This window comes from Megascapheus bottae, chromosome 5 (assembly GCF_031878675.1).
Source record: "Megascapheus bottae isolate mThoBot1 chromosome 5, mThoBot2.hap1, whole genome shotgun sequence".
Taxonomy (NCBI): Eukaryota; Metazoa; Chordata; class Mammalia; order Rodentia; family Geomyidae; genus Megascapheus; species Megascapheus bottae.
Genome location: NC_143513.1, coordinates 40464109 through 40476540, shown reverse-complemented (window position 1 = coordinate 40476540; position 12432 = coordinate 40464109). Strand labels below are relative to the sequence as shown.

General features: G+C 36.5%; 1 protein-coding gene across 3 annotated transcripts in view; it reads right to left on the bottom strand.

Moving 5' to 3' along the window:
* Positions 1-12432, bottom strand: part of Kmt2e (lysine methyltransferase 2E (inactive)) — a 90150-nt gene that overhangs the window by 24307 nt on the left and 53411 nt on the right. For all 3 annotated transcript variants that reach the window (XM_090332942.1, XM_090332944.1, XM_090332943.1), the window contains 5 exons: positions 10910-10948; positions 7656-7886; positions 7427-7557; positions 5853-5970; positions 4474-4583 (listed from right to left, as the gene is read on the bottom strand). In XM_090332942.1, the coding sequence (XP_090189068.1) occupies positions 4474-4583; positions 5853-5970; positions 7427-7557; positions 7656-7886; positions 10910-10948 (629 nt within the window). The remainder of the gene's footprint in view (positions 1-4473; positions 4584-5852; positions 5971-7426; positions 7558-7655; positions 7887-10909; positions 10949-12432) is intronic.

Here is a 12432-nt window from a genome sequence, read left to right as displayed (position 1 = left end):
ATAGCCCATTTCCCATTTTCTAGTGGTTAACTGGAGATAAGAGTCTCAGAGCTTTGTATTGCCTGGGCTGGCTTTGAATCATGATCCTCAGATCTCAGTCTCCTGAGTAGCTAGGATTATTACAGGCGTGAGCCACCACCCAGCTTTCAAAAGATTATTTTAGTGAACAAGTTTAAAAAAATTTTTATTGTTATTTTGAAGGTGATGTCTCATCTTCAGACCAATAATTCGTATTACTCAGATTCTATAGATGAGATTAAAGTTTGGAGCTGTATGACTCTAATGGTTTGCTATTAGGATTATAGAACTTCAAATACTGCCAGGCACTGGTGACTCACACTTGTAATCCTGGCTTCTCATGAGGTTGAGACCTAAGAATCATGGTTCACAGCCAGCCTGGGCAGAAGAAAGTCCATGAGACTCTTATCAATTAACAACCAGAAAACTGAGCACTGTGGCTCAAGAGGTAGGGTGGTAGCCTGGAGCTGCAGAGGTCAGTGCCCAGGTCAAGAGTTACGTACCACGACTGTCAAGACAAAGAAAAAGAAAAGGAACTTCAAGGGTGGGTGTTTAGCCTAATGGTAGAGTGCATGCCTAGCATGCATGGAGACCCAGGTTCAATTCCTCGGTACCACATACATAGAAAAAAGCCAGAAGTGTTGCTCTGGCTCAAGTGGTAGAGCTCTAGCCTTGAGAAAGCCCAAGGACAGTCCTCAGGCCTGAGTTCAAGGCCTAGGACTGGCTAAATAAAAGGAATTTCAAATACTGATAAGAAGTTACTCTTTGGGCCGGGTGTTTGGCCTAGTGGTTGAGCGCTTGCCCAGCATGCACTTGAAGACACGGGTTTGATTCCTCGGTACCACGTACATAGAAAAAAAGCTGGAAGTGGTGCTGAGGCTCAAGTGGTAGAGCTCTAGCCTTGAGAAAGTCCAAGGACAGTGCTCAGGCCCTGAGCTCAAGCCCAGGACTGGCAAAAAAAAAAAAAAAAAAAGGTTAACTCTTTTTGTCAAGAAATTTATGTTTCTGTGTGTTAAAAACATTCTTGTCCTATGAATACTCCTTGCATCCTTGAAATAATGATGTAGAAAGAGATGAAAAAAATGTATAGGTCTAAGATTATATAGCCAGTAAGAAAACCAGATAAATTACAGCCAATCAGTAGGCAAGAACAGGAGGATCAGAAGTTTAAGTTTACGGGCTGGGAGCTTGGCCTAGTGGTAGAGTGCTTGCTTATAGCATGCATGAAGACCCAGGTTCAATTCCTCGGTACCACAAACATAGAAAAAAAGTAGAATGGTGGTGTGGCTCAAGTGGTAGAACACTAGCTTTAAGAGAGTTCAAGGACAGTGCTAAGGCCCTGAGTTCAAGCCCCAGGACTAGCACAAAAAAAAAAAGGCTTAAGTTCATCCTGGCCACACAGCAAGAGCCTGCCTTAAAAACCAATAGCAGGGCTCAGTGGCTCACATCTGTAATCCTAGATACACAGAAGGCTGAGATGTGAGGATCAAGATTCAAAGCCAGCCCAGGCACTAAAGACCGTAACTCTTATCTCCAATTAATGATTAGAAAACCAAAGTGGTGCTTGGCTCAGGGGGTAGGGCAGTAGCCTTGAGCTGAAGAGCTCAGGGATAGCCCCCAGGCCGAGTTCAATCCCCATGACACACATAAATAAGCAAAAACAAGATTTTACACAAATGCAGATTACCTCAAGGGTTTACAAAGGAAAAGTTTGAATGAGTATGACAAGTCTGATTTGAATAATTAAGGTGAAGGGATTTCAATAGAAAAATGTTTTCTAAAACCCCAAAACTAGAGTAAAGTATACCAGACAGGGCAGGGAGTTTGGCATAGTAGTAGAGTGCTTGCCTAGCATGCACAAAGATCTGGGTTTGGTTCCTCAGTACCACATACATAGAAAAAGAAGTGGTGCCGTAGCCCAAGTGGTAGAGCTTTAGCTTTGAAAAAGTCCAAGGACTGCTCAGGCCCAGAGTTTAAGCCTCAGGACTAGCCAAAAAAAAAGAAGTATACCAGAAGCCATGTGTTGGTGGTTCACACCTGTAATCCTAGCTACTTAGGAGGCTGAGATCTGAGGATCACTTCAAAGCTAGCCTGGGTACAAAAGTCCATGAGACTCTTATCTCCAATTAACCACCAATAAACAGAAGTGGTGCTCTGGCCTATGTGGTAAAGCACTAGTCTTGAGCTAAAGAGTTCGGGGACAGAATCCAGGCCTAGAGTTCAAGCTCCATGAACGACAAAGTTTATCAGACATTTTTTTTGGGTGGGGGCAGCAGTGGGACGTGGTCACAAGGTTTGAACCTTCAGGGCTTGTGCATACACTCTCCGCATTTTTTTTGGTCAAGTCTATTGCTTTATCACTTTGAGCCACATTGTTACTTACAGTTTTCTGGTGGTTAATCAGATAAGAGTCTCAAGGACTTACCTGGGCTAGCTTTGAACCATAATCCTCAGATCTCCACCTCCTGGCTAGCTAGACTTACAAGGAGTGGGGCTACCAGTGTCCAGCTTGACAAAGTTCTTAGTGTGGAATGCAGTTCAGTGGCAGAGTGCTTGCCCAAGGCCCTGCGTTCAGTACTCGAAAACACTACCAAAAACAAACCCACCCCACAAAGATATCACTTTCCTTGGACTAGCATAAGTTTTGGAAGTTTTAACAGCGTAGGGTTAGAACAATGAACTAATTACTTGATGCTTGGGTAATGAGGTACCTATATCTTTCAAAAAGTGAGCAATTCTACTCCTAGGTTCCTACTCTGAACAGAATCCAAGAGTCACAGCTTTCCTTCATAATAATAAAGGTGTATCTATAGTGGAACAGATAAATGTCAATAGCAAGGAAAATAAATGAACCAGAGATCTAACAGTATAGTCACAACACATGTAATTAAAAAAAGAGAAAAACTGAATGTAGAATAAATATAAGTATATATTACTCAAATAATTAACCTTTTTGGTGTGTGTTATTCCTGGGGCTGAAATTTAAGAGCCCTGGGCCCTGTCCCTGAGCAGATTAGTTAGTACTCTACTACTCAAACCACAGATCCACTTCCAGCTTACTGCTGTTTAACTGCAGACAGGTCTCATGGACTGTACTGCTTTGAACTGTGGTTCTCAGTTCTCAGCACCCTAAATTGCTAGGGTTACAAGCATGAACCAACACCATCTGTGTAGAATGACTTTTATAAAAGAAAAAAAGTACACACACACACACACACACACACTCACACCACATTCTAGGTACTATTTATTGACATGTGACAGTAAAATGTTTAATAAATATCAAATTGAAGGTAGCAGTAAGAGTGATGCAACCCGGCTATTTAAAAGGCTTCCATGGATTTTTTTTTTTTATTTGAAAAAAAGGCTTGCTGTATGGTTTATCCCTGAACTTTCAATTCACCTGCCTCTACCTCACAAATTGTGGGATTATGGCCCGAACCACCCTTCCCCAAATCTGTATTTTTTGCTGGGGGGGGGGGGGGGCAGGAGAATAGTAGGGCCTTGCACACGCTAGGCAAATACTCTATCACTGAACTATAAACTGTATTTAAGAAATAAACGAATAGGATTTTTCTTCTTTTCTTTTGGCATTCTTGGGGCTTGCACTCAAGACCTGGGCACTGTTCCTGACTTTTTATGCTCAAAGGCTAACACTCTATCCCTTGAACCACAGTTCCACTTCCTGTGTTTTAGAGTAGATGTTTGGAGTTAAGTGTCTCAGGGACTTTCCCACCCAGACTGGCTTCAAACATGATCCTCACATCTGCTTCCTGATTGCTAGGATTAGAGGTATAAGCTACTACCAGTGCCCAGCTGAACAGGATTAAAAACAAAAAGTTCTTAAGGAATTATATTAAGGATTTCCAATTCAAAAAGTCAGATTATGCGTAAAATGCATCTTGAGAATATCACCCATCATTCTCTTGCCATCCCCAATCTTTCCCAATCCTATTTACACCCTGAAGTTATAATGAATAAAATTTATATATTATTTTGTGTTTTAGAAATTTAAAGGAAATACTTTTATATAAAATTTTATAGTTTATAAAATTTAAGTATTTAACATTTGTTTTTTCCAAATGTTTCAGAACAATAGTGCACAGATTTTTTTGGCAGGATCTCTACCCCCTCTACTTATATTGCAAAGCAAGTTTGGTACAATATCTTTTGAGATGCAAAAAAAATTATTCATAGGATTAGCCAAGTAAATTATAATGAAAACTCTATCCCCTAAAATAGAAAAAAAAATCGCACACAAGTGATCTAGTACTCATTTGAACATTTACATTACAATAATAAAAAGAAAATAATTGGAAAATAAACAATTACATAATGAAAACCATGTTTATTTTCAGTTAATTTACCTGACTCATGATAAAGTGCTATAAAAGTAAAGACAATACCCAAATTATTATAAAAAAACAACTATTTTCAACAGAGACTAGAACTTACCAATTCCCATAGTCAAAATCAAATGCAATAGTAATTTCAGTACCCTTTGGAATACTCTGAATGGAATAAATATAAAGATGTATGGTGCCATCTTCTATTTCATGCCTCACCTGTTAAGAAGAATTGTGCATTTCTATAAATTATATTTTGGAAGTATCTAATCTTACAGTTGGGAAACTATTCTTAAGCACTCAGCAAACACACCCTTTGGAAATTATCAACTGCAAGCCATAAAATGCTATAGCAGCAGTTATGACCTGAAAAAGTATATCAAACCTATGTTCTTGTCCATTGCAACCTCACCACTCAAACCTATCATGTGGCATCCAGAAAAGAAAATCTATTTCATCAGTTTAAAGATGTATCATTTAGTATCTCTGAAATTGGAGTACTACATGTAGATAGCTTCTTGGGTTTGATGCAGTACAACAATGATAACAGTATTTGTGGCCACATTATTCAAGTAGTATTTAGAATGATACTTTTTTAGTTATATACAGTACAGTTTTGCAGAAAAACAAGGCAGTTATAAAACCAATCATGGAGAAGATTAAATGCCTAAGTCACTAAAAATTCACTGTCTGAATTCAAATACTCATATGCTTAGCTGCAACATTATATAAAATTTTACATGTAAAAATGTTTTAAATTCTACCCAGAATATTTTACATAAAAATTTATTAGAATAATATTTTAGTTTGATAAAAACCATAGCATGTAACTGGGCATTGGTGGTTCATGTGTATAATCTTAGCTAGTCAAGAGGTTAAGATACAAAGAATTGAAGTCAATAAAACTGGCAAGAAAGCCAACCTGGGGATGTGACTGGAATAAGTAGTAGAGTGCTAGTTTAAGAAGCACAAGGTCCTGAGTTCAAAACCCATAACAAGGGGGAAAAAAAATCATAGTACAAATTTAACCCACAAATATAGTTTCACAATTAGTCCAATATTGTATGTTAGAAGGGACTTGATTTCTACAGTATGCTAACTAAGGCATCATAGTATCACGGTGATAGTAAGATGCTGAGTAAAAGAGAATGGAAAGTAGATTGTGCCTATCCTGAGGCTTAAACTCAGGATTTGGATGCTATCCCTGAGTGTTTTTACTCAAAACTAGTGCTTTACCACTTGAGCCACAGGTTCACCCCCAGCATTTTGGAGGTGAATTGAAAAAGAGTCTCACAGACCTTCAAGCCTGGACTGGCTTCAAACTGGAATCCTTAGATCTCAGCCTCCTAAGCAGGTAGGATAATAGGCACGAGCCACTGGCTCTCTGCTTACAAAGTGTTTTTAAGCCACCAAATATGCACCTAGTGCTCAGATTCTGTAAGTACTCAGCTCCCCAGTACCCTTTTCAAATATTTCAGTTAAGTGTACCTCTGCATTTGGTGTACAAGAACGTCTGATGAATCGAGCCTCATTCCCAAAAGTCCTTGCATCAACACACATTTCTAGCCCATGAAATTTAGAGTAGAATAAAACAAAAGGGTATGGTCTACAAACAAAGAAACAAACTATTAGTAATTTAGTACAACAATGCATTTTTATATTCTTCTGAGGAAAAAGAAGAGATAAAAGAAGCTTGAGAATGAGAAATTTTTAAAAAAATTTACATTAGTGAAAATTTGAATATATATATTCCCATTTCAGAAATCTTAGGCTGCTTTATGCTAATGAATTTTTTTTTACCTACCTTATGTAAGTTAAGGGCAATACAAGGTAGAAATTCTTTACAGCAAAAGAGCAAATTCATTACCTTCAAGAAGGATAATCCCATGCTCTCAAAGTTCTCTGGTGCATTTTAAACTATTTCATTTCTATAATTTTAGATCAAATTTCTTATACAACAGGAAAATAATTTATATATTTGTTCATAGCTTAAAAACCTCACGTTATAAAGAAATAATACTGATAATTGTAGGGCGTGCATACACTGGTAATGTTATAACTGTAAAGATTTAGGGAAATACATTCCTCAGAGAAGGGACAGTTAACAAGAGGATCCTATCAATTCTTTACAGACCACAGAGACCTCTAAAAACCAACACCAAAAAGTAGTTCAAAGTGATGGCAATAAAAAAAAAAAATCTAACATTGTTAAAGGTGGAAAGGTTAAAAAAAGTGAGGGGCCAGTTATAGATTGCCTGGTCTTTCCAGATTCTAGCAATGATAATCAGCACTAGTCCTAGATTCAAAGATTGATAATCTTAGGTAATTAAGGTTTCCTGATGCACACACACACACACACACACACACACACACACACACACACACACACACACATCAGCTATATTGCTTTTATCTTTGAATGGATTACGCTAGGGTCTTCAGCAACAAAAAGAGATGGGCAAGATACTGAGAAATATGTCTTTGCAGTTTGAGTTTGGAATCATAGTCCAAAATGTATTGTCACTGGTTATCACACTATACTTTTTTTTTTTTTTTTTTTTGCCATTCCTGGGCTTGAGCTCAGGGCCTGAGCACTGTCCTTGGACTTTCTCAAGGCTAGAGCTCTTCCGCTTGAGCCTCAGCACCATTTCTGGCTTTTTTCTATGTATGTGGTACTGAGGAATTGAACCTGGGTTCTCATGCATGCTAGGCAAGCACTTTAACCACTAGGCCAAACTCCCGCCCCCCCCTTTTTTTTTTTGTGGGTTATGGGGCTTGAACTTGATCTGGGTGCTATCCCTGAGCTCGTTAGCTCAAGGCTACTGCCCTACCATCCTTGAGCCAAGCTCCACTAGCCATTTTCTAGAGGTTAATTGGAGATAAGAGTCTCAGGTTCTTTTGTGCCTTTTGATCCTCAGATTACAGGCGTGGACCACCACACCTAGCTCACACTATATTTTTAAATATTGATCACATAGGGAAAACATAATCACAACATCTAGGTAAAATATACTTTCAAGTTCAATAATTAGCTACAGAAAACAAAAAATAAATGAATATACCTTTTAAAGAAATAGCCATTTGCTTCAAATTGTTCTCTTAGCATAAACTTTCCTCTGTACTCAATGATAAGAGCGTCAGGAGGCAAATCTTTGGCAGATTTCAGGATTTTTTTATTCTTTTGTATATGGCTCTAAAATCAAAGTAAATGGTAGATTATATTTGCTTTCAGTCTAGCTGAGACATACAGTATAAAAAGTTTTGCTTACAATTTTTTGACAATGTATTTACCTCTACAGGAGGCTTGAAGAGTAAATTGTTAGTATTCAATTCTGATTTATTCATGTCCTTTTTGTCATTTCCATTGCCTAATCTCAGAGCTATTCTTTGTGCTTCCCTCTGAACTCCCTCGCTATACTGGTTATTATTTGCCTCTTCATAGCGATCCATCCATGCTTTGATTTTTGTCTCCCATCCAAAATTTGAACCATCAGATGAAGGATCAATTTCTGGAGCTGAACCCTACAACCAAGGGAAAATAAAGGTTACTAGTTTAACTTATGTACTTATACACACATATAAATAGTAATATATATATATATATATGACACTATTATTCGAGTAGTCAGTTTAAGGAGAACAATAAAATTGCAAATACTCAAACTCTGGATCAAAATCAGGTAATTACTAAAACTATGATGTGTTTATAGAATGAGTATATTTGTAATTACTGTATGACTATACATACTGCATGATATCTAAATTTATTTCTGATATATGTTCGATATTTTATGACCTTTATTATTTTTTTAAAATTGTAAGATGTATTATAATCAATTGTCTGTAATGAATTTCATTATATGTCATTTCTAATTCAGTTATGTAATAGATTATGTACACAAATTTTTTAATTTTTGCCAATTCTGGGGCTTGAACTCAAGGCCTGGGTACTCTGTGAGCTTTCTCATGACTAGTACTCTATAACTTGAGCCACAGCACCATATCGGCTTTTTCTGTATATGTGATTGAACCCAGGGCTTCATGCATGCTAGGCAAGCACTCCAAATTCCTGGCCCTATATAGACATAAATCTTACTTAAAAAAAAAAAATCCATAAAGATTTGTATCTTGTTTGACTTGAACTATCAGTCCATTCACTATATGAATAAAACTATCAGTGGGGGTGCTTGTGATTCACACCTGCAATCCTAGCTAAGGTATAAGATCCAGAGGATCATAGTTCAAGGCCAGCCAATACAGAAAAGACCATAAGAGTCCACCTATAATTAACCAGCAAAAATCCAGTCTGAAGAGTTGGCTCATGTGGTAAGCAAACATGCTTAGCAAATTATGTCGCCAAGCTCAAATCCCAGTACTGGGATAAAAGAAATAAAAAAAGCAGTAATAAGCAATTTATCTATTTGAAGGAATAGCTTATTATATGAATAGATATCTTTTAATGTGTATTTCATATTACAATAATGACTATTTAATTTAAAAAAAAAGCAGGGGCTGGGCACATTGACGAACACCTGTAATCCTAGTTACTCAGGAGGCTGAGATATGAGGATTGTGGTTCAAAGCCAGCAGGGCACTAACGACCAATAGACTCTTATCTCCAATTAATCACTAGAAAACCGGAAGCTGCGCTGAGCCTCCAGGGGTAGGGCAGTAGCCTTGAGCTGGAGTTCAGGGACAGCGCCCAGGCCCAGAGTTCAAGCCCCACAACTGACAAAATAAATAAATAAAATAAAAATAAAAATAAAGAACAGGGCCGGGAGTTTGGCCTAGTGGTAGAGGGCTTGCCTATCATGCATGAAATCTGGGTTTGATTCCACGGTACCACATACACAGAAAAAAGCTGGAAGTGGTGCTGTGGCTCAAGTGGTAGAGCTCTAGCCTTGAGAAAGCCCAAGGACAGTGCCCATGCCCTGAGTTCAAACCCCAGGACTGGCAAAATAAAAGATTTTTACAGGACACTAGAATATATAAGGCTTTCTTTCACTGAGAATCTGTTTACTTTTTCTACACTGAACTGGTATGCCTTTAACAGACTGTATATCTTGGCCCTTATAAAATTTGTACAGAATTACTTATTAGAGTTGTAATGATTTTACCAATATATCTTTAAAGTTAAAAATGTTAAGATGTTCAAATTTCTATTTTTTAAAAATTTAGATTCCTATTGAGGACTTTCAGCTAAGTAAAAAAGTCTGATTCAATTTGGTATTCAAGTGCTTATATGAGAAGAAAGAGTATTAATAGTTCTAGAGCTCTATCCTTGAGCAAAAGAAGCTCAGGGATATGACCCTGAATTCAAGTCCCAGGACCGGGGAAAAAAGAAAAAAAAATGGAGTCTCTTTACCCTGTTAGTAAATTTTATGAATTCAAGGTAATATAAAATCTCCAACTTTTAACATGAATATTTTATGAAATTTCAAACTTGTTAGTATGGTAAATGACACTAAAAACATTTTTTTAAGAATGAATTACAAAACTAGCTAAGAAAAATCATTCAGTATGGTACATGTTTGTTTTCCAGAAATGTGATGCAGTATTGTTTTGTACTATAGGGATTTTTAAAAAGTAAACACAATCCTTACATCCTCTTTAACATTAAACTTGACAATTTAAAAAATTGTCATCCTTTATTACCTCAGAAAGTTACTAACACCACCATATAATTATCTCTGTGACCAAATAAAAATTGTTTTAGAAATGTCAGAGCTGGAGAATTTTGCTTATCTCAGAAATTATCATCTAAATAAAGATCTCATCTCATTAATTCAAGATACATGTTTATATTTACATGGTGATTCTACTGTGGGTCATTTTGTTGTTTTGTATTTTGGTGACAAGGTCTTGCTATGTAGCCCATGGTGACCTCGAACAAATGTTTCTCCTGCCTCAGACTTCCAAATGCTGGGATTACAGATGGAGTGTTAGGATTGTAGGAATATACCACCATCCCTGTAAGAATTCCAATTGTGCAGAAGCGCAAATTAAAATGTGATTCTGCGCGTATGTGTAGTATACTAATATAAGGTGGTACTGCAGATAAGAAATTGCAGTGATAAAGAAATTCTAATTAATCTTAATATATTAGAAGTATTTCTATAAGATTTCCACTTTAACATTTTTTTGTGTCTCCTCTCTCTACCAGTACTGGGGCTTCAACTCAAGGTCTCCCATTTGCTTGGCTTGCTGACTCAAGGCTGGCACTACCACTTGTACCATGCTTTCAGCCAGGCTTTTGGATAGAGATGGAGTCTCATGGACTTTTCTGCCTGGGCTGGCTTCAAACAGTGACTTTTCTGGGTATCAGTCTTTTGAGTACTTAGATTACATGTGTAATCCAATGGCACCCAGCACCTTGAAAGTTTTAACAGTGTTGATAAACAAGAATTGTGTATTGATCCAACTAGAATCCTAACTTCCCATTTCTTATAAGAATAATAACAATTAAGAGAACATATAAGTAGCCATGTGTGAGTTTCTAGATATAAGTGATTATCAACAATAATGCCTTAAATGCATTCATTTACCTTAACTCTTGATGACTTCCTAGATCCTTCACGAAAGGCCTAAAATAAGCATGGAATTATGAGTTAGTGTTGTTGTTCTTGTATTAATGAAAATAATTGACAGTTAAGAATTATTTGGTTCATTGTGGCTCTTTACTGAAGTGAAATCATATAACAAAAAAATTGGTAATAACCAATCAAGCAAAAATTAGAGAAATGTTAAGGTAAATGAAGTTGTCTACTAGAAAATTATTCTTTTGCAATATAATGCAGACTGTTTGGAATATCAAGTATCATATATGGAAAATATGTTAAGTCAAAAACTTCCAGTGTTCTAAGTGCTCAATTTATAAACTATTGCACAGTAATAAATGATGTTCTATATAAAAAATTGTACCCTATCCAACCATGTACTACACAAAAGGCTAAACTTTGAGAAAAATGTATTAAGAATTTTTATCAATACAAAGAAATGTTTGACATAAGTATGGTTCAACATGATTCAAACACTAAAACTTACACATGTATCAAATAATACATGGGACACAATATATAACAACTTTTGTTTTCATGTATAAAAATATAACCCTAGAAAAATATTTATGATTCAAAACTGGGAATGTATTAGAAATATAATAAGTGATGAGATGTGGGGTTGTGGGGTAGTATATATTTTGAACTTAAGTTGGGCTTAAGTAATAAACACTAAAGGAAATAGCTGTGTTTATTCAACTAAATATTTATGGGAGACCCCAATAATATGCCAGATCCTGAGAGAGTTAAAAGCAAATTCCTATCCCAGGGGCCGGGAGTTTGGCCTAGTGGTAGCGTGCTTGCCTAGCATGCACGAAGACCCGGGTTCGATTCCTCAGTACCACATACATAGAAAACGCTGGAAGTGGTGCTGAGCCTCAAGTGGTAGAGCTCTAGCCTTGAGAAAGTCCAAGGACAGTGCTCAGGCCCTGAGCTCAAGCCCAGGACTGGCAAAAAAAAAAAAAAAAAAAAAAAAAAAAATCCTATCCCATTACAACACCTAAAAGTATCAAATGTATTTAGAGAGACTAATAAACATAGACCTGGAGATAGAAATACATATTGAAACATATGTGAGTGCCAAACTGGTATGCAGATATGTTAGAAGGCTTTAAAGGGAGCAATAAACTTTTATGTAAATCATGGGAACAAGCTAGGTGTAGAATTCAGACAACACATCTAATCAAACTTTAGCAAAAGTAAAAGAATTATAATAGAGTATGAAGAACCATGTAAGGAAGCAAAAAATAGGAAGAAACTATGCCAAATTAAAACAATATGCTACTACTTTCACTTAATAAAAAAGCAATGGGATATGCTTTTTTAAAAAGACTTCATTATTTTGACTTAATTACTGCACTTATCTTTACTATGAAGAATTGGTAGGAAATGAAAATAGTATTTATGGGAAATCTGATAACCAAATGCAGAATGAAGATAAAAAGAAAAGGTGAGAAAATATTGTATTTCTACAACGAAGTGGGGGCTTAGACTGAGTTTGTAGCAGTAAA